The sequence below is a fragment of the Haliotis asinina genome, chromosome 7, assembly GCF_037392515.1.
Source record: "Haliotis asinina isolate JCU_RB_2024 chromosome 7, JCU_Hal_asi_v2, whole genome shotgun sequence".
NCBI lineage: Eukaryota > Metazoa > Mollusca > Gastropoda > Lepetellida > Haliotidae > Haliotis > Haliotis asinina.
The window spans coordinates 42,015,239-42,039,245 of NC_090286.1; the positions used below are offsets into that span (position 1 = coordinate 42,015,239).

Sequence of the window (24,007 nt, forward strand, 5' to 3'; positions counted from 1 at the left end):
AAGCACTGCCATTAGATTTGCAGTGCAGCAATGTCATAGCATTGTGCAAAATCTACTGTCAAAATGATATATCTCCTCAGAGATATCGTCTGATCTCACACAAGCGATATCTCCTGTGAACACAGAGAACAAAGAGACTTGTCATCATGCTCAGAATTTTCTATTCTAATTTGCTTACAGTTATTTTTACGGCTGTATGTATATTTGGCTTGTGTGTGTGTCTGTCTGTCTAGTCTGGAGTAGTAATAACGATAACTAAGACTTAATGCTGTTTGAGATGGATACATCCACTCAGCCACAATATATGGTCCCTGAGCAAAGTTCTGTCCTAAATACCTAGTGTCAAGCAGGGTACAAAGTAATCTCAACATTTTTTGATATGATGATACTGAGGATGCTGAGGATTAAAACAGTCCTTGGAAAGAAAATCTATCCTCTACGTCATAGAGGTGGTCCTACAAACAGGAAACTGTGGCACTTACCATGACTCCAAATGCCGCAGGATCGGCACCCGTCTTGGGACGCATTGACGGAGGGATCATCTCCGGGGTGAGTGTAGTGGGTGGTTCCACTCCCTTCAGCTTCTGCTGCACCAGGTACATGGCCAGGGCAAACTGCTCAGTGTTCAGCTTCCCTACACCGTTTATGTCAGACAGGTTCCTGCAAGGGGAGATCATCCATCAGATGATAGCCACAGGCTTTGAACTGGGTTACACTAACTGTGATATCACACTGTGTATATCAGAATAGAATTGCTTGCTGAGATCCTTCAGTATTTGTTGCAAAAGAACCTAAATCAAGAGACCTACAAAATAATCAACCTTGGGGATGTATCTCAGATTCCTAATCTTCAATGCAATATTTCAACCAATAGATGAGGAAGGAACTTTCACAAAAACAGTGAAGCAGTCAGACCATGGATAATAATCGTATCAAACATACAAACAAAACCATTTGCATGATAGGAAAATGACAAAACTATTCCTCACCATATATGAGCAAGTACAGGATTAGGAAGGTTGCTCTGTACCAAGATGCTTCGCACTTCCACACCAGTCACAAAGCCATCCATGTCTGTGTCTAGTTTCATGAACATCACATCAGCGTTGGCCTTTTCAGTCGCTGTCACCACCCATTGCTTGCCACCAGCCTGTCAGACACAAGGTGCGGACACACTAACATTATCAAAACTGTAACACACTGCTGGGACACACTCCTTGTCCGGAGGCAACAGTCACTACAAATAGTTTCAACAAGCATCGATAAGGTTATGGAGATCTCTGCCAACTTTTCATGAGGAGGAAACTATTAACAAATATGTTCAAGACCACTTTATAGATTAGCATTCTTATTACAACTCATGGATATCTGAATTAGAACTGATCTTCTTTAACCGATGCTTGTCGTAAGATGCTACTAATGAGATCAGGTGGTCAGACTCACTGACATGGTGGACACATGTCATTGTAACCCAGTTGTGTAGATCAATGTTCATGTTTTGATCACTGGGTTGTCTCGACTAGACTTGATTATTTACAGGCCACCGCCATGCAGCTGGAATATTGCTGAGTGCAGAGTAAAAATAAAATCACTCATTCTTATTACAACACAATAACAACTCCAACAAGCTCATATTATGAAGCAAAGTTAAGCATTTCTATGGTTACGTGAGGATTGATATATAATGAAAGATTGCTCACTCCTGGTACATCTTTCTGTGGAGGTGTGGCCCGTCCAGTCTCGACCCCAGGGATACCAGGCATCACTGGTACAGCTCCTGGGAGGGTAGACCCTGCCTTCCGCTTGGATGGAGGGATGAGTGCTGGGGGTATGACTGTAGGGGTAGGGTCATTTTCTCGTGCGCGGTACACCAGATGCATAGTCTGTGGACAGCCACATCATATCACACCTTTCAATGGAATATAAGAACACCAAGGCTCTGGTACAGTTAGGTTTCAATTTTACACAATTAAGTAAAATACCCACAGTGGGATAACCAAAAATATCAACTGCCCAATGATAGTCCCAAAAATCATCAATATGTAAAAATATCATCATATCTCAGAGACAACTGTGTACAAGCACTCACAACTGCAAACTCATCCTTATCCAAATAGCCATCCTTGTCGATATCACTGAGGTCCCAAATTCTGCCAAGTATGTCAGTAGGCAGCTTGGAATTGAGCAACACCTGCAACACATGTAAATTGTAATCATTCACCATGACAGTAATGCAGATACTGTTTTCTTTCACACATAGTCATTATCCTCTGTGTTCTACAGGGAGGAATAGAAAAAAAATGCCACTCTCATGTCTTAAAGTCTGAACAAGATAATGTTAACATGAAACACAGTAAATAGTGATCTACATAATACAATCACTTAAAAATGTAAAGAGTGATCTCACAAACAGAAGGAATGGGAGCGATTACTTGCCCTTCTTTTGAGCATGTATCTTACTGTTATTGCAAGCTACCCCATCAACTGGAAACACAAAGAGTGAACCCGACCTACCGGCTTAACCTTGTCTCCCGAGAGAAGACCATTGACTGGCCCAAGGCTGTCAAATACTTGATCATACTTCGACTTTTCTGATGGCTAAAAAGGACAATTAATAAAAGTGAGTCAAATTGAGAGAATGTAAAACCAGCTGAAATAACAGAAAAAGGACTGGAAAGTCTTGAGGACAAACCATGATTCATCAATACATTTCTTTCAAAATTAAGATTGATGTGTTTTCAAATCTGTGAAACACGCGGTCACACTGAAGATACATGCTACAATGCAGCATTTATTCAAACAGACTGGACAGAAACTCTTCACAGTGGTGAGTGAGTGAATTGTTCTGACCACTGATTTGAACAGTATTCCAGTTGCAGGGCAGCTTAATATGAGTGGAAAGCCCCGATGTAGTTCTCGGATGTGTTTTACAACTTTGGTGAAACCGACTACATCAACCACTGAGTGAGTGAGTGAGTTTTATGCCGCTCTCAGCAATACTGCAGCAATCTCATGCAGGGAACACCAGAAATGTGCTCCACAGATCGTACCCATGAGGTGAATCGAGTCTGAGTCTTCAGTGTAACAAGCAAACACTTTAATCATTAAGGTAACACCACCACCAACACCATCTCCACCACTGTCCCACTCATCAGTTGCTCTGATGCCAAACCTTGAACCAGGATTCCAACTGTTATTAGGCTTCTTGGGGTCAAGGGATGCAACTTCACAGTGAATCGCAATGCCTAAGATGACAGGGCCACTTGTGCCTACTCTTCAGTGACAATTTCATGTTGTATCATTGCAGTGTTTGAATTGTCATGTATGCATTAAAAAATCATATTTGCAGGAGAATCAAAAGCTGAATAATGAACAAAACATTTAGCATATGACGTAAAATGCAAACAAAAATTGCGAGTTACAAACACTACAAATCTTAAAACCTCATCTCTTTACTGCCTAGTGAACATCTCACCTGCCAAATCTTGACCTGCTTCCTGTCAAGCAGTGTCATATAGGAGCCCATCGACATTTGTGTTTCACACATGCACACATGTTAAGGGTAGATCATGGTTACCAGGGTGAAGACCACTATAAAAATTTAACCCACCTTTACAACCCAGGCAGAATGCGTAGGACTCTCAACAACCACTGGTTCAACAGGACCCTGCAACCAAAATATCAACACGGTCAAAATATTTGAACAGACGTTTTGTGATTAGAAGACAAGGATACTCACATGAAACATTTTTAAATGTACCAAAACTTGCAAACAAATATCATCTTGCAAACTTCTGTTTCTCTTCATTGAATAAATAACACGATAGCTACAAAGTAACAGTGAGTGAGTTTTGTTTTACGCCACACTCAGCAATGTTCCACCTATATGGTGTTGGTCTGTAAATAATCAAGTCTGGTCCAGACAATCCAGTAATCAGCAACATGAGCATCAATCTGCGCAATTGGGAACCGATGACATGTGTCAACCAAGTCAGCAAGTCTGACCACCCAATCCTGTTAGTTGCCTCTTACGACAAGCATAGTCGTACAAAGTAACAGAGGCCCAGATAAGTTGCATATACAGGTAAAACATGCATAGAAAATTTACAATTACGCATTGAAAAACAATTGTGGCATACCAATACACATTTCAAATGTTTGATACGCAAAAAGTTTGAAACGTAAGTGTACAATTTTGTACTTCAAAATACATTTATATAAGTAGCTTGAATAATGAAAAAGACATCAACTGCTATCAAGTTATACTGTTAGCATAGGACTAGTGTTGCACTGTCATTATAGGATAAGTGATTTTCCATGAAGTCCTTTTCATTATATTTAAGTTGGTTTTGCTTAGGTATCACACAAAAAAGTACATACCTGCTTAATAAACTTACTCAATATTATATACTTAGGTGAGTAATTTCACTGAAACAACCATATATTTCAGTGGGTAATGGAAAATTAAATACCCACACAAAATGTCCACTCCAAAACATACAGTAGGTACAATAACCCCATGAACTAAATCTTATCTGGATCTCTGAAAATAAGTTGTTTTCTATCAATGTATACATGCATGCAAAAAGGGATATTCTCTGTGTACTGAACATCCTCTATATACACTGACACCCATACTCACTTTAGTAGTATTCACACTCACCATTTCTTCATTTCAGCATTCAAATAACTTTCTTTCTCAATATGTGTTCCTGTTTCAAACTTCAACATCTTCAACGAATGTTCTCTTTGTTTTTAATCATAAAGTCAAGTCAAGATCTCAGTTTTACGCTGCTTTCAGCAACATTCCAGCGTGGAACACCAGAAAGGGACTTAACACACTGTATCCATGTGGGGAATCGAACCCAGGTCTACAGCATGATGAGCAAATGCTTATATCACTGAGCTACCCCACCGCCCTGGATTATCTGGAAGGGGTCCGCATACACATGGTAGTTTCACTTTGTTTCAGGGCAGCAACACCTGAACATGTCAAGACATTATTACTTGCCCATTCAAGATACTGCAATGTAATATTTTTAAGGCAATACTGCACTAGTGTAATATCACATATCATATGATGTCAAAATGGTTCAAAGTCATGGACGTTACGATGCTAATGACATCGCAATTTTCCTAGACCTTGCTTGACTCGCGGAAAGAGACTCCTCACACCGTAGGCAATTTCGCCACAGTTTCTGTGAATTTACGTTGGTGAGTAATAAACAGAATACTAAACTCGCTTTCATGAAATACCACTTTTATTAACTCGTTAAAGATTTAGTATTAAACTTGTTTTCGCTTGTTTGATACCAAATCATTAACTCATTAAATAAAAATGTTATTACACAGAAGGTTTTTTACTATCCTCTATTTATGCGTGAGGCTTCTCCCACACAGAGTTGACACAATTCATCATGACTTACTAGATTCGGCGGTGGTGTATCTAAAGTGATTTTGGAAATGTTGAGATCCTGTCCATTCTGAACTAGTGCTATCAGCTTGAGGGCGATGAAGAATCCACTCTTTTCCAGATAACCCTTCCCAGTGGGGTCAGACAGATCCCATACCTGCAACACAAAAACACAATCTGCACAATTTTGTCTGGACAATGCTATACAACTGCACATCAAACTACAACCAAAGACAAAGAGTCACAATTTCAGAATTAACAAATGATTACGTTTCATAAGAGTGAATAATTCAGTGCTACTCAGCAATATTCAAGCTAAATGGCAGCAGTCGGTGAATAATGAAGTCTGAACCAGACAATCCAGTGATCAACAGCATGAGCATTGATCTATGCAGTTGGGATACAATGACATGTGCCAACCCAGTCAGCAAACATGACCACTCAAAGCCCATCAGTTGCTTCTTAACATAAGCATGGGTAACTGAAGATCAATAAGAACATGGATCTTCAAGGGTTAATTCACATGACAAAACAGCTGGGACCTTACACTAACATCAAGTCTCTGAACAATTTCACAGAAATAACTAATTGTCTACTAAATTTGAGCTTGCAATAATTTAGGGTTTTGGGGTTTCTTTTAAAAAGCATTTTGCTAAGGTTCTCAAATTTGAGCAAAAATTCAGACTAAAGTTTGTTTCTACAAATCAGGATCAGAAGAATTCATCATCAAGTTATTGATCTATTATCATCCAAAAGACGTATACCATTACTGAGTTTCTGACACTGATTAGAGCAGTCTGGAATCTAAGCTTTAATTATGAGAGACAAGACCAATATATCATACATGTTGATTCTTGCAATGACACTTACTGTGGATTACCACTGCCTCCACATGCAACTAATATCTCAAAACCCTCATCATGCAAGCTAGATCAATAACACATGGTCGTGCAAATGGACTTGTGTCAGGAATAAAAGCACATTTATAATGCAATAAACACACAAAACTGGTGCTAACTTGTTGCAAGAAATGCTATATGGGCTCACAACTGTCTTGACCAGCAGGTAATGTGCAGATAAAGAGAATCTTCAGCATGTCATAGAGAGATTTCTGTCCAAAATGAAACAAGTCCCAAGTTCCCCACAGCAAATAGTGACTTCGTGGAGTTCCCCATACATTAGCTGCCATTTTTTACAGATCCCACTGTCATTACACGGCCTGCTGCCATGTATGGGGTAGAATTCCAACTACCCTAATGTTTACAATTGAGCAAATGAATGAGTTTAGTGCAATATTCCAGCAATGTGGCGGCAGTCTGTAAATAATTGAGTCTGGACTGACAATCCAGTGATTGACAACATGAGCATCGATCAGTGCAATTGGGAAACCGATAGCATGTCAACCAAGTCAGCAAGCCTGACTACCCGATTCCATTAGTCACCTCTTATGACAATCACAGTAGCCTTTTGTGGCAAGCATGGTTTGCTGTGAAGACCTCTTCTACCCTTGATCTTCATGGGTCTAATGTTTACAAATAATAGATGAAGGTCAACCACACTTCCAAAAGTCAGCTGATTTGGTGTATATGTCTACTTAAATTTCCATTACAGACATATTGTGCTTTTGTAAGGCAATCACCATTTTTTTAATTTCCTCCATGCAAAATGGAGACTTACAACTCACCTGAGACAAAATAGTATCTGAGAGTTTTGACTTCTTGAGGAAGATAGCAGCATCAAGGGCACCTATGCTTCCTGTGCCTTTGGGATCAGCCTGGAAGTAAGAAAGCCAATGTACTTATACAGAATTTGATGGCAGGCAAGACAGAGACATGATAGTTTGATACTTCATGTGACTTGGCCACTGTCTGGTACCACATATAAATACATTGGAGCATAAAGGTATCTTAGTGCATCAACACATGGACATTCCAAGAACTGCTGTCCACCACTACTGTTGACAAATTGTTTGTTATTCAATCAGCACTAAGCAATATTCCAGCCATATGACAGTAAATAATCCCCTATGCACCAGACAATCCACTGACTGACATCAAGAGCATTAAACTGTTAGGAGATTATAAGATCAGTGAACCAGGCAATTTCCTTTGTTGCCTCTCACAACAAACATGGGTCGTTGAAAAAGTTCTAATCTAGATCATCGTGGAGATTTGAATGATGGTTTATCATGACGGTAATAAAAATCATCAATTTTGCGGCAAATCATCAACAACAAAAAATCACTACTTTTAACATCACAAATGCCAAAATTGACTTACTCCTACCAACAAAAAACATGTAGAAATTTGAGAGGTACTTAGGTATACATTTAGCTTGTTAAAATATTTAACAACTTCAAAAGTCAGAAAAAGCAGACAAAAGATAGCTCCTGTGAGCATTAATATTCTAATACCAGCTACCCACATTGGTATTAACACAGCAGTACAACAGTACTTTTCCCTGCTGTGTGAGGTTTGCTACTAGCTACATCTAACACAGTAGTAGGTTACATGCATATTCTGGATGGAAACTGAAACAGGCACACTACAAGTTCACAGTAACATCAGCTTGGGCATTTATCTACATCACTGCGGCTAGGATTATGTATATATTGTCAAAACCATTGCCGTGGAAACTAAAGTCAGCACGGAATGTAACTAATCAGAACTGACAGTACATCCATGTATTGTTTATATAACGCGTAATCACCTAACGGTTTTGGAGGAGTACACCATGAATAAAATGTTAAGTGCACAGTGAAGGTAAATGGATGAAAACTTTCCAGCAGAATGAGTGGGTGAATTCAGTTTTACACCACCCTCAGCAATATTTCAGCTATATGGTGGCAATCTGTAAATCAAGTCTGGACCAGACAATCCAGTAATCAACAGCATGAGCACCAATATGTGAAATTAGGAAGTGATGGCAAGTGTCAACCAAGTCAGCAAACCTGAACACCCAATCACATTAATCACCTGATGAAACAAGCACAGTCGCCTTTTGTGGCAGCATGGGTTGCTGAAGACCTATTCTACCCGAGATCATCACTAGTCACTTGCCACAAGAAAGAAGCGTCACTGACCTGTTGGTAATATCCTTCATACACTCCAATGTGACTGCCCACAATCTGAAAACAAAGACATTCTTTACTTAGAAGAACAAATATATTTAGGGCATAAAATGTACTAACCATTCCCTTTTGATCAGTGGCAAAATCATGCAACACTTAGTTTGTACATCCATGTGCATCATTGCACATATTAAAATGGTTTATGAGAAAATTAAATTTTGCACATTTTTTCTCTCTACATCCCATTCCAGTTTTTCTGCTTGTGATAACATTACTTCTCTTTTGACACAGCCCACTTGGCTGCTAGTAATCAGGTAATGCCATGGAAACCTGCTTTGAAAAAAGCAGTGAGACAAGTTGGAGTTTCTTCTTGAATCTTCACAACACACTCTCTCATTCATGATTCAAACACAAAGACTCATAAAAACAGTGTAACTACCACAAAACTCTGAGAAAAATTTGATGATTCATCTAAATTTGCAAAATCAGCTTTGTTAGCAGTGGATCATACCTTGTTAGCACCTGACACTATCTAAGCCCGCCAAAAACCAAGTCAGGTAACATGTAACCAGGGCTTAGATTTTCAAAGCTCTCTTAGCACCAAGAAAGCCTTTAGTTAATGTCAATGTATGGCACTTATGACCATTTTAACACTAGGAGAGCTTTGAAAATCTTGGTCCTGAGCCTCAATTGTCGTTAGTATCTTGATAAAGATCGTGTTGATAAACATGTCAGCTGTTTCAGTAACATTCACATACACTGAGATCCCACATAACCAGACCCCAGACATACGGAAACCTTGCCTTCTGGTGAATTTTCCTAAAAAGACAATCTAACAAAAGTGATCATGTAATGCATAATGTATGTGCAATTTCCATTTTTAGACAGTAAATTTTACATCCCACGCAGCTAAATCAACACAAAACAGGCTCACTTATCACCATGAACCTTTGATCTTCAGCCCTCCGCCATACAACTGGAATATTACTGAGTGCAGCGTAAAACCAAACTCACTCACTTTGATCTTCCAGTGGAAGTTCCACTGAGCATGTGAAGTGAAAGTGTCACACAAGACAAGGTCTGCTAATCCAGATTAATTACCAGTTAGCAAAGTATTGGTGGTGACTAGTCGGCCTAACTGACATTGAGTGTAATGTAATTGGAAAATCAAAACAACTGCTGTTTCAGAAGTGATTTTAAACCAAAAGGGTATGCTCGCTGCTATTTCAACACCAAAGCCCAGATGTCCAGATATCCAGATATTCAGTTATATTCATATTTCATGCAAAAGCAAATTTTATCGGATATCCAGGGTCTCACTGTATATCCAAAATATTACATATCATACAACAATGCATATATTATGCAGGAGAGATCCACACTGTCATGTTGATGTATGGTATGACTTGTCTTCAACTAACAAACTGACACTGCCTTCCCCATCTGTGTTTGAATGTCCTGGTGCAAATGACATGATAAATGACATTGAGATTGACTAACAAGCCTCATACCAAGTATCTTTTGTCACACAAGTAGACACGGTGATGGCAACATGTCTCCATGATCATAACCATCATGGTGAGAAATGAAATTAATTCAAGTAATCAAACGAACTGTGTTAAGAAACTGGGGGCCATTCTCACCTCCAGGTAAGCTTTAGACTCTATGCATTCCCAATAAACGCATTAGTTGGGAAAGGGGTGCTAAACACACAAAGGACATATCCATATGTGACATTTGATATTCACATTCAGTCAAATACGAATAAGATGTAAATCCAGAGTCAATTCTTCAATTAAGTAATTATTAGTTCACAGGACAGGTGCTTACTAAACAATCAGATTAACACACATTCAAGGTGCAACCCTCAAACACTTTCAAAAAATGATTAACGCATACATTCAGATTATCATAATAGACTATGTTAATTCGTTGAACCTTTGATCACAAAAAGGTACGAAATATTTAAACATGTTTCAAAGGATTGCAAGGGTGTATGCTCAATACAAATAAAATGCTACTATTATCATGATTTTGCAACTATTTGATTACCATCATTTCTGTAAACTTTTTAAAGAAGCTGTTAAGTCTGAAATATTTATTCATAAATAACAGTGTTTTCAACACATCATAGGAATCACATAAAAAGTAAAGCTCAGACCAAATAGTGTCCCCCGGCCTACCTTTAGAATACAGCACCACAAACTTTAAAAACATGTCATAATACTATTTTACGTAATTGCAAGTGATTTTGTTCAAAAGCACGTTCTTGAAACAATGCCCTATGATGCTAGCTTAGCAACAAGGTCATCAAGCTCAGCGTGTGCGTATAAACTCCGCTCACTGATGTTTCATCTCTATCAGCCATGTCATTACAGAAACCCAACGATGTTGCAAGTTTCCAGTAGCAGTTCCCGGCTGATGTGCAATTTTTCGCAAGCACCAGTTTTAAATACTTTTTTCTTTTTTGACTAACATGCTCATATTTCTTTGTATTAAGAGGTGCTGAGGTGTTATATTTTGTGTATTTATATATTTTGTATTTTTAAATTTGAGTAAGAATGACTTACATTGGTCACATTGCGCCATGTTCTATAATTCGCAGTTTTGGTCAATTAAAATAATCTAAATATATTATATATTTCGGTTTCATACGTAACTATTCCGGATCAAAGTAATTATAACTGTAAACTAATATACATACAAATCTTTGTCATTCAGTAATTTGCACCATTACAAGGAAATATTTATTTTTCGAAGTGGTAAGAATTCATTACACTGAATATGTCACCCATTTTCGTGCCGATTCGGTGAGAGTATTCTATCATGTCTATTTATTAGAATTAGGTTTAGGTTTAGGTTTACGTTTAGGTTTAGGGTTAGGGTTAGGGTTAAGGTTTAGTGTTAGGGTAAGGGACTTAATCCAATATAGGAGGTAAATGCATGAGTACCAATTGTTTTCCTTTTCCATTTTTAATACTTTGTTCACAAAGAAAAATGGGAGACCAAAAACGTCAAAAGTTAAATAAACGATGAAATGGTGTAATGTCGAAATTTAGGCCTGATGGAAATCGGCCTCCAGCAACTTTCACCTCTAGATCTACATATTTTCAATAATGATTCGAAGTATAACTCACCCTTGTGCTGTCACCAAACATGCCCATGTCTTACTCATTCCTTAGCGCGATCCACATTATCCTTACTGGGTTCCCTACAACACTTTTCTGTCACGAAAGCACACAATGATTTTATACAAGCATTCATTCATGCATGCACCTTGAAATCAACGTCTGACGTCAACAACCGTTTTCAGTTGGAACCATATCGGCTCATTCAACACAGCATGGTATCGTGTAGATTACGGAATAGGACGATCGTGCCAAATGATATCGGGACCATTCAGCAACCATCAGTTGATTGAAAGCACGAGCTACCAAGTCTACCAACCAGTGAGGTAATTCACTTATAAGGTTATGGTTTTATGTAACTGAATGTAATTTTAATGTGTATCTGTTTTCACATTATTTTAACAGTGTCCAAGTTTGTACTGCTAGTGGGACCTCAAACATGCACACATATTTCACAACATTGAAAAGCTGGAATGAAAATTTAATAATTATTTATCTGTGGACCTTAATGTCTATAGACTTTTGGACAGTCAAAACTCTGAGTTAAGCCACACATAAAAGTAAATGCATTGCAACAGACATAATAAAATAAAAACACTTTGACATGCCACGTTTTAGTCCAGCATATAACAAGACGACTTTGCAACAGCAAAATCTGTTCTTATCAATCAATCGACCACTGAAATACAAACAGCAAATCAACTTTACATGTAGTCGAGCATCTTCAGTATGAAGAAAGAAATTCTATTTTTTACACATGAGCAGACGAAGTGACATGTCACTGACAGTGTCATCGGTTAATATCGCGAAAGTAACATCATGTTTAGAGTCACTACAATTTAAATGTTATAGAGTCTATGCATATATACTAACAGAGAAATAATTACAATATTATTTACTAGTAAAAATAGCTGGCATGTAACACAGAACTGCCGCATCACGAACTTAGATGACACCTGAGATGATCGCCCTCCAAATATTACCGTTCAAATTTCATCTCATCTTTTGGCTTCATCAAATATGAATATTTCATCAAACGAACTGAACGAAGACAAATCTAACTTCTAGAAAGCTCACAATGTGTCTTGACAAAATTGTGCATATATGCAGAGAGAATCACCATTTAACACCGTGATCAAATCGTACAAACCTGTGCAAGCGGTGGGACGGCCGCCATATTTCTTGCCAGTTGAACTGCATAGAATAAATGACGACCGCTGATTGGCCATACTAATGAAAGGTCAAAGGGTAGAAGGAGGCGTGTCAACTATTTTGATATTGAGTGACAAAATCGTCAGTTTAAATCATGAGTCCGTTAAATGACACTTTTTATTTGCTGTTCCCATAGATATAAACCATGAGCAAATCTATCGGTAGTCTTCCGGGAACAGATAATCAGTTGATATGTTAATTACTTCATGTTCAAAGTGATCGGAACATATTTTCTGATCGATCATTTTATTATTATTAACACTTTGAATGGCATCTATAGAATGATGAACTTGAATTGTCGCCTCACGATGGCATAAAGTGCTGGGATAAATGTACTTGTAAATGTACACATATTTATGCTTCCTGTGTGCTAGTATTCATTCGGTCGACCATTAAATATCCCGAAGTGCGTGTTTTATAAAAAGGAGATGACTTCCACTTGACAAACACACCCTCAGCATCAGAGGTTTTGGGTTTTTTGCACCATGCCTGTTTCATAAAATTCCAGATTCTATTTCAGACAGCATTTCGTTATATTTGAAAAAAGCTACAAAATAACATATACTGAACAGCAAAAGGAACATAACTCTGGCTTTTTGTTGGTGTTGGTGTTTAAATAGAAGACATAAACATGAACTTTTGTGAGATTTCAGGGTTTCCAAAATTGCGTTTCCTTTGCTGTTCAGTATACATTTTCCCGTGAAGTAATGTGGGATCACTGAATGCCAAACACTGTCAATCTTTACCGGTATATATGTGCAGAAATATTTACTGGGTCGTGAATTACCGTGTTATGTGTTAATATGAAACATGCCATCCAAACTGTTGGGAGTCAGTTGTCATCCAAACTGATTAGTGGGAGAGGCAAGTTCACGTCGTGGGTGACCTAGTGCGAGAGCGACTGAAGTGATCACCTGTATGTGTTTGAATCAATACCAAGTTCAACTTAGTAACATAAGAACTCAAGTGCAAGCCATTGCGTGTGGAGCGATTAGCCGCTGAACTTCCTCTTCAACTGTAAGACGGAAAGAGCAAGTATCTGATAAGATGCTGTACATCTTGTCTGGCATGCAGACCGTGAATGTCATGCAGTCCGTCATGCAGATCCTGAACACCAACTGCCACACAACATGGGGTCCTCCAGTTTACTGATTTATTATTATTTGTTTTGTTTACTTAATTTTGTTGTAGTAGTATGTCGGTATCTTAAATAAATGAATTGGGTTGACGGATCGGGTGCTTTGAACAATATTTCAGCTGTGTCAAGGCGTGACGGCTAAATGTTGGAGGGAACCCGGCGTATTTAGGGACATGTTGTCGATCTTTGGTGGAGCCACAAAGTACAGGTTGGGAGCTGAAAAAAGCGTAGAAAAAATATCAAAGCGAGTCTTCTTTTCTTGCACGCAACAGGCACTCAAACATACGGCACTCAAATATGCCATCCGATTTCCCTCGATCAAAACAGGGAGACTATAAAGAGATTGTTGTAGATTATCCCTGATCAAAGCAACCGATGCACCACAGACGTACACTATATACATATTTTCACACAACGATATATCTATAATCAAATGTGGACAAGGAGAAAGCAATGGCTATCACACAACGTTTGTACCCGATGGTAAGGTTTCACTAATCACACCACGATTAAATAATTTGCCGGTTTCCGGAAGAATAAAGAAACCTCACGCCCAGCAATTAAATTTGTTTTTCTTTGGTTTATTTGCGCTGCTCTGCAAGGAGGAAAACTGCCCAGGTGGTGAGTAGGCTTTAAGCTTTTCCCGTGAAGGCAATGCATCGGCGTGTGGGCGAGTTAGCTAGGCTGGTGATCCTGCGAGGGTGAGGTGTTAGAATCGCACGCGCTTGTGACCGGGTGAGAAAAACTTGGAGTCAACTTTGTGTGCAGACCCAGTGCACTTGATAGAACCCAATAATCCGTTGGTAAATGACCAGGGTCCACTTACACAAAGCGATCTTAGTGCTACAATGATTGTTACTCCCATTCTTCAACATAGGCTTGAGATAGTCGTAGCGCTAAGACTGCTTTGTGCAAGTGGGCCCTGATGGTGGCCACATGAACACATGCAAACACCAAGCTGGGTACAGCAACGTGCAGTAAACTTGGAAAAAGTGCTGTGACAATGTGTCCCAGTCTACCCAGCTGTAAACTGGGTACCTCGTAAGGATGACAGAGCCACAATGGATTCTGTGCTCCTAGTGGCAGCAAGAGTGGTATACTCCAAAGGGCGTTGAGGTTGATAATAGGATGTGACGTAGAGATTGACATCCAATGACTGAGGGAAACAAATACCAGCACCTCGAGCAAGCACTAGTTGTATGGATATGTGCGCTATATAAATATCCAGTAATTTATAACTGGAGTATAACCACAGAACCTCGACCACAGAATCCTGGCATTCAAAAGGGACGTAATGATTCATATCGAATTGAAAAAGTCTTTGACATCTGTCTCCAAATGACAAAATACAACTGTGAAATAGTGTGATATTTAGTGGAAGTTCACAATATTTTTATCGCTTAAATAATAAATCTTTGTCATGAATTTGATTTCAGAGTACGGGTTTGTATTTTAGGACGCAAACCCCACATGTATTTATAAACAATGAGTTACTGTTCCCATATCTGCCTCGTTTGTCCGGCGTTTTATGTATCAGTTTGATACATCACAAGATCACAAGGCGACAGTAATCGGCTTTCATATCGCTCACAACACTGCTGTAGGCGATCAAATTCACTTAGGATCCTCCGTTTTATTACCGTTCTTGACGAATGCCCTTTTTTGAAATGTGTAAACACTTAGTCGATAAAAAACATGTTTGTTCCCTAGTGTTGACGTTTACAAAAAAATAAAAACTGAAAGCATATATCAACATGTCATATTACGACATGTCAGCCTACGGTTTGAATAAAACCAGACATGAAGGTAGACATGTTGCTTTGGTGCGCAGGGCCAAGGATTGCCGATGATCTACAATTTGAACTCCAGATCAGCGGATCCTGCCGTGAAAAAAGGACACAGCGCTGGTCTTGAACACACTCAACATAGGGTTCTTAAGATCTCATATCAAATTTGTATTTGATTCCTAAAATAGAACTGAAAAGTACATCAGGAGTTGTTACTTCTGAAATGTTTGATAAAACGTCCAAAAAGTGAGTTCGAACTTTTGTTTTTGTGTTCAGCTAAATTGGTTGGGAGTGACATTGCGTCTTCAGGTAAGGTTAGATGACGGTGAGAGGGTCCTTTTCTTTGATGCAACACATTGTTTAATTGGCTCGGTTGATCCAAGCACGTGGTCAGTGTGACACTTGTCCCCTGAACAGGCGCATGACCTTCAACATCTCCTGGATGTACAGGGAGTCCCTTCCCTTTCAGCATGTCCACTTCCATCACCAGGCGAGCCACCTGCTCCCAGAGGGAGGCTCTTAGTTTACAGAGTTCTTCGATTTGTATCCAGAGATGTTTGTTCTTCACGTGAAGAGACCAGGCACGGAGTCCAGTATCTAGGCGGTCCATTCGGAGACTGTCCACCTCGTATATGGCAGTCATCATCTGCTTGCACAGCTCGAAAAGCTCCGCTTGACTCTTCTCTTCACAACATTCCAACTGACATGATGGCTTAGGAAGGATGGGCGTTGGCTTGATTGTGACGGACTCTGGGACCGAATCATGGAATTCTGAAAAATACATACAAATAAGAGAACGATGACAATTTTATGGATATGAAACTTCTTTCATTCCGTGAAAGGCGAAGTTTCGACATAGATTCTGATGTCGTTGTCAAGCAAGACGTTTCGAATCAATGTCGAAACTTCCCCTTGCACAGAATGAAAAAACTTGTACAAAACTGTCATCATTCTTCCTCAAACCAACTTCAAAAATGTCCTTCAAAGAAAACAAGAGAGTATCATTCGCATCTAAAAATATTTGTAAAGTCTTAACCCCCTGGACGCCACAGGGACATATAATGTCCCTCCCCTTCACCCATCACTTTGAAGTCCAATAAAATTTTAAATATATCACGCACATATATATACTTCACAGTTGTGAATTCTGCAGAAAATTCCCCGTTTCCTGAGTGCCATCCACTATTATCCCAGACCAAGCTAAAGTGCTTAAAATTGCCTTTCAAAATAGGCTTCATCGTAAATGTCGCCATTTTTCACACCTTACAAAATAGCTTCAGAGCGTTATTTGTTGTATGTTTTGAAATGTGAAAATCGGATAATTACTGGGAGTACTGAATTTCAAATATAGCATATTAATGATCACTGATATCAAGTTTTCACGTAACCAGTAATGCTAATTCTGAAACGTCGCCGATTAACCCAGAATCGGTTGGGATGTTTTCGAAAACACACTTACAGGAACGTCGAAGTGCGCTTTCCGCCATTTTGGATAGCGTTTACAATATCACGTTTCCAGAATGCCGGTATTGAGACGTCTGTAGAGCAGACGCCTATCACATCATGTATATTTCATAGTCAGCTTCGACAAATGCATCACTGAATTCCTCAAATATCGTAGAATCAATTACAAATGGTCTTTGTCATCAATACCAACTGTCTCGATAAAACGAAACGAAACATACTTGGTATAAGAACGAACTCTGTGTTCGAAGGACAGCGCTTGTTTGAAATGTAAACAAAGAAAAATTCTGATTTTACACTGCGTAGCATTTTAGTAATTTATCCAGCATCCAGTCGTGTAATCATTGCTTACAATGGCTCAATACGCTCAGATATTCAGGGGAAGAATATCGTAGCAAGAAATAGCAAATTAAAAATAGATACAATGCAATCATTTGATAATTCATAAGAAACTGTCAAACTTTTGGTGCAGCGTGACGCCATGACTGACGCTAAATCACGCAGAATGACAACGGTATGTCTGGCATCTCCTGTCATTAACGATGCAAACGATAAAAACATATCAATACACAGATAGTCAGAATAATTACTTATAGCTGACATTTATGTACAAAAGATCCCTGAATCAAGGAAAGAGTCCTCATAAAATCCCGTGTACAAGATGATGACTGATTTCTTTCAAAATGTCGGCTTCGCTGACAAGGGTACACGGGATTTTATTAGGACTCTTTCCTTGATTCGGGTATCTTTTGTACATAAATGTCAGCTGTAAGTAATCAGAATTATCCTGACTATCTTTGTATTGTATCCGATTTTCACATTTCAAAACATACAACAAATAATGCTCTGAATCGCGATTTTGTACGGTGTGAAAAAAAGAGACATTGACGATGAAGCCGATTTTGAAAGGCAATTTTAAGCACTTTAGCTTGGTCTGAGATAATAGTGGGTGGCAAGCAGGAAACGGGGACTTTACAAATGTTTTTAGATGGGAATGATACTCTCTTGGTTTCTAGTGACACTTTGATAGAATGAGTGACTTGTGTGTGCAAGTGTAAAAGTAGAAAAACTGAAGCCCTCCTCTGTTACTAAACAAAATAGAAAGTATCATTAAGTGAATAAATGTATTATTCCATTTTATCCGCCTCGGTCCAACAAATTCATGTTATATAATTAATTGTATCTTTATAACTGGTCTTTGTGATCCCTGGTTAATATATTTGATGCCTTTTTTCAAAAGAAGGAAAATGGTTTCGGAATCAACGATGATAGTCTACAATTGTAAATCTGTGTTAGATTTGAATACGTTTTGAAATCTTGATGATCGTTACATACCTATCGGTCCTGAAGAAGCAAAATATTCTGCCACCTCAGGATGGAACCCCTCACAATCGGAGTTCGACAGACGCCTGGGAGCCGACATCTCCGACTCGCTGCATGAATGAAAGAACGATATGACTGAGGGATATAAGCGTTTGAAGGGTGCAGATTACTTGACAATTATCGGTTCCCTCCCATTACGACTACTCTCCAACTGGACTACTCATTAAATACACAAACTTAATGGACGACTGATTTCTAATTACTACCTGTCACCCCTATCATGCGACTCTTGGATCAGTTCATTTTCAACAAAAATATAAACACACGTGTAATCTCATGTTTATTTTACATACAACACATTACACATTTATCACATATTTATCACATAGCGCATTTAATTTGTCGCATAGCCAAAATAGTCATCACTGAATGTTGCTAGGTACAGGTATATCATGTGCACAGTGTTCAGTCTAATTTCAGCAATCTTCCTGCAGCGTCCACGAACTCCAAGGGTGTCTTCTGGTTGTTCTGCAGCTGGGTCTTCAGGTTCTGCAGACGAGTGTCCAGTTGAACATACTTCCTCTTCCTGGGTGGAGGGTTGGCACCATGCATCATCTGAGCAAGCAGTCTTCTGTTTGAGGATTCCAAGGACTTGATGGTGGAGATGAAACTGAAGATGTTGGGATGACAGCGCTGCACAGTTTGGTTCAGGTGATGGTGCCAACCCTCTAGGTGGTTGTTTGTTCTCGGCCCTTCAGTGTTGTTGTGGTTCCAGACAACGTCCAACTTCAGGGTTGTCCTTATAGGCACGTACAAGTTCCAAGTCCTGCACCTTTCTCCAGACACACTGGGAGTAGTGGAAATAACAACCTCGGACTGCGGTGGTAGGAAACTCTGCGTGAATAGCCTGGTGCACAGGATACTCGAAGTCTACCTGGATGACGTCTGGGCTGAGGGGTCTGGGTAACTTCTTTCAGTTGCTGGAACAAGCGAGTGTAAGTCTCTCGGCGACGGTCTGGTAAGAGGCAAAACATGAGGGGAAACATCTTGCTGCTTGTTGGGCCATCTCAAGTGTTTCATCCGTCGCAAATACAAGAATCTTGTCTTCTCTGCCACTGTTAACTGCCAGGAATCGGCGACCGTCTTTGGTGTTAGCCCAGGAACCCTCTATGTTGACCGATGCTAGGTCCTTTGGAAGTGCAAGCGTTGTCTTGCGTCGGTGACGATACAGTCCAGACTTCACAGAGCACAGGGGCGGGACAGTGGCGGCAGCTTCTACAGGGATGTTGTTGATTTCGTCGTTGTAGATTTGTTGAATTGCAGTCGTTTCTTCACGGGAGCGCTTGCGGAGGTTGCTGATCAACTTCATTGATGTCTCATCTTCTGGTGGGTGGTTGTGTGCTCCTGTAACAGTACGAATGAATTCGCCAACTGTAGAGATGTTTCCTTTGCATCCAGTCTGAGCACATCTCCACTAGACTGCAGTATCTCCAGTGCGGTTCAGCTTGTATCTATAGCTCTGATGTATAACCTGCCGGGCTCCTCTCTGTGATATCACAAACTCTGCTCTCTGAACATTCGCCATAGTTATAACATGAAATTTCCATTCCAATCTTATATAGTTAAGTTTTGAAAAACTGAGACGTTGAGACATTTAACTCTCTACTACCTCTTGCTACTACTCCTTTGTTTTGCATTGAAGCTTGTTTGTTTGTTTATACAAGAATACTTTGATCAGTTCTTTTAAGGATCATCACAAACACAACTTTAAAGATGCAATCAGATAAAACTAATGTTTGTATAAACAAATAGCTGATCAAACAAGTGAGGATTATCAATCCGTCCTGTTTCCTGGTTATTTAATTATTTTTTTTTAAATGTTATGTTCTTTACTTAACTAAGTCAGTGGAATGAGTCCATTATTATAAAGGGTGCCTAATTGAAATGAGTATTTCAACAGTAGTCGAGTTGGGAAGTAGTCCAGTTGGAGAGTAGTCGTATTGGGAGGACACCCAATTATCTACACAGATAAAAGAAAGCCATGTCATTATGTAACAAAATGAATGAATTCTTCAATGCCCATACCATTGGAACGCCTGCTGAAGACCAGTAAGACTACGTGTGAACGTTCAGAGATCGACCCGTGAATGTTTCGGCTACAGCAAAACTGATACAATAACGTGACGTCATAATAACTCCAAGTGACGTCATGGTTGTTGAGTGAGGGCTTCACACGTAGTATCCATAGAGAAACCATCCTCCAGGTCTGTGGCGTGACTAGATTCTGCGGACGGACTAGTCTATGACTCTCACACGAAGAACACCTTCCCCTTAAGGAATTATAAGACACTCTATTCTGAAGGAAAGCTAATATTTGACCGAAACATTACTTTTATAAAACGTAATGGGGAAAAAACAAGACTCTTTTTGTCATATGTTAGACTAACAGGTAGTCTCTGAAATGAACATATTTTACTGAAAAAACGTTCATAGTGAACAAAAAATAATTTAATGAAATGGAGCCCTGAGACTTTCTTCATGTTCAGCAGCTATGGAAATCTAGACTTGCCACATTTTCTAGACTTGCGTGGGCGCTCTTGGATATTTATACTTTAGGGTCTGTACGACAGACTAGTTATGTGTTTGAGAAAGCTTTATTTCAAATTTGCATTGATGTTTGAAAATGTTCATGCCAGAGAGACCGCTGTCGTCTGTGCGGCCACCTGTCGGGGTTTAAGTGCTCTACAGTCGTCTCCATTTCTGTCAACATCATAATTGGTTTTGACTTCGTCGAACGGTATCGCCGTTTCAGGTCATCGGTTGGATGCCTACTGGCTGCTACAGACAGGACGCAGACTAGGTTCGCATCTCAAGTTGTGCCCACCATTATTATTAGGGGTGGGTATTGCAGAGAATTTTCATATATACTGCGATGCGAAAGCATATATTGCGATATGTATGGCGCAATATTTTGCAAGAAGATTGTTTAAACAAAAAAACTACTTATAATATAGTTAATGCTTGATTTATAAAACAAAATCAAACCACCATCACTATGCTTGATTAAGCTTTAATAGTAAACTTTAATCTTCACTCTTGCAAGAAAAAACACACACAAAAACAAGAAAAACAGTGAAATTTTAGACCGCAACTTGACCTAATCAGGACATATCGGAGATCAGAGTAAATATTTAAAACACTCAGATCCAAAACATTGTGAAACACTTGAACAAAAGTGAGAAACAACGAACACAACTTAGACGGAACTTAACTTGTCTAGAGGTGTGATGAAATATTCGAAGATTTCCGAGTGTTACGAAGTTTTCTGAATGCATGTCAAATTACCGGTTTTCGATCAGCGTATCGCAATACGGATCGTTTTCATGTCTGAACCGTAATACCGGTAAACCGGTTATATTGCGCAGCCCTAATTATTTTGCTTGATCAGGCAACACCAGTGTTTACGTGTCGTCAGTTTCACTAAAGTGGTCAATCTCTACAAACAGAACCCTGAGCTTCACGCCAAACGTTAGTGAATACGTTCTGATATAAATAGTGTTCAAAACAGGCCCCATCATCCTTTGTGTTATGTTTCTATTCAGTCATTATATATCACTTGGATCTATTCAACAGCACTACTTCATTTTGTGTCCGGTTCTAAAATTTAATTCAGTGAAATGAATTTCGTTACAATGTGTGAAACGGGTAAATAGTAACGGGAAATTGTGACGTCACTTCCAAGATGAGTGAGTGAGGTTAGTTTTACGCCGCTTTTAGCAATATTCCAACCATATCGCGTCGGGGGACACCATAAATAAGCTTCACGCGTTGTATCCATGTGGGGAATTGAACCCGGGTCTTCCGCATGACGAGCGAACGCCTAACCAGAATGGAGATTATATACAGAAACAGGGAGAGTATTTAAGCCGCCAACTGACAGGATAATTTAATCCTGAAGGGTTCATCAGTATTGCCTGTATGGAGTTTCAGTTTCAGTGTTGAATCACTGACTGGTTGAATATAGTTTTATGCAGCTTTGGGTAATATTCCAGCAATATCAAGGGTGTTTCACATATTGTACCAAAGTGAACACTTTAATCATCAGGCTACCCCACCGCTCCTGGATTCTCTTATGTGAGAAAACAAACATTTGAGACACAAAATGTTACCTAATCAAGCATTGGTTATGTTTCCCTTTGAAAACATGAACACGTGTTATACTGAAAGATATATTGGCATATCCAGAGAGTATACTTAGCTTACTTCATTAGGAAACTTCAGAAACAACTAATCTTGACATTTGATTACCGTAGGAACGATCGTGAATGCGAAACGTGGCTGAGAAGGTCTAAAGACTGTTGAATCATTTTACTGATCTTGAGTCAACAAGATCTGCCTTTGATTGCCTTTGATACCAAATGACATTAAAAGACGGTATTTGTTATTACGTGCCTGGTTGCGAGATAGAAACAGAAGGGCTGGAGTGACTACTCTCTGTTCAAGCGCGGTATTCAATACTTTTCATGGTATCTCCGAGGACAAGCACAGCGAAAAGCATTTAGCCAGGACCAAAACTTGCCAAGGAGAGAGTTCACTTCCCTCATCGACAAATCTCGTGTTATACACGATAAGAGTGAGTTTAGTTTTACGCCGCATTCAGCAATATTCCAGGTATATGGTGGCGGTCTGTAAATAATCGAGTCTGGACCAGGCAATCCAGTGATCAACGACATTAGCATCGATCTGCGTATTTGGGAACCCATGACATGTGTCAACCAAGTCAGCAAGCCTGACAACCCGATCCCGTTAGTCGCCTCTTACGCCAAGCATAGTCGTCTTGTAAGGCAAGCATAGGTTGCTGAAGGCCTATTCTACCCCCGACCTTCACGGGTCACAGGATATGAGGGCGTGTAAAAATGTTAAACATAACGTAAAACCTCATTTCCTTTCATCCAACAATTCGCTGGAATTTTTATCTTTTTCTTGAAACACATGAAATTATTGCTTAACGCCCTTCATATAACAGTGTCGTGTTAAGAATTGAGTCTGATATTTTACTAGCAATCAGATGACTCTGGCTGACTATCGGATCAATCTTGATGCCTCAATACATCAGGACAAGAACAAGTGATTTCAACACAATGGGACCAGAGCTGGACCGTGGAGAATGTACTCTCATATACTCATAATGTGTGTAATACAGTCACAATGCGGCAACAGCTTGATGTACTCACATTTACCATGTGTCCCCAATCTCCAGTGTTTCTATTCAGAATATGCATACATGTCTTGTGTAGGCCAGTCAGCATGTGCCCCCAATCTCCAGTGTTCCTGCTTAAAATATGCCTACATATCTTGTATAAGGCAGTCACCATGTGCCCCCAATCTCCAGTGTTCCTGCTTAAAATATGCTTACATATCTTGTGTAAGGCAGTCACCATGTGCTCCCAGTCTCCAGTGTTCCTGCTTAAA

General features: G+C 39.4%; 1 protein-coding gene across 2 annotated transcripts in view; it reads right to left on the reverse strand.

The window, feature by feature from the left end:
* Nucleotides 1-12,794, reverse strand: part of LOC137290382 (epidermal growth factor receptor substrate 15-like 1) — a 33,942-nt gene extending 21,148 nt beyond the window's left edge. For both annotated transcript variants that reach the window (XM_067821281.1, XM_067821282.1), the window contains exons 1-10: nucleotides 12,762-12,794; nucleotides 8,496-8,540; nucleotides 7,098-7,187; nucleotides 5,427-5,570; nucleotides 3,611-3,667; nucleotides 2,515-2,598; nucleotides 2,090-2,191; nucleotides 1,701-1,883; nucleotides 990-1,150; nucleotides 483-660 (exon numbers count right to left, since the gene is read on the reverse strand). In XM_067821281.1, coding sequence (XP_067677382.1) covers nucleotides 483-660; nucleotides 990-1,150; nucleotides 1,701-1,883; nucleotides 2,090-2,191; nucleotides 2,515-2,598; nucleotides 3,611-3,667; nucleotides 5,427-5,570; nucleotides 7,098-7,187; nucleotides 8,496-8,540; nucleotides 12,762-12,788 — 1,071 coding nt within the window. In that variant the 5' untranslated portion in view covers nucleotides 12,789-12,794. The remainder of the gene's footprint in view (nucleotides 1-482; nucleotides 661-989; nucleotides 1,151-1,700; nucleotides 1,884-2,089; nucleotides 2,192-2,514; nucleotides 2,599-3,610; nucleotides 3,668-5,426; nucleotides 5,571-7,097; nucleotides 7,188-8,495; nucleotides 8,541-12,761) is intronic.
* Nucleotides 12,795-24,007: the final 11,213 nt, after the last annotated feature.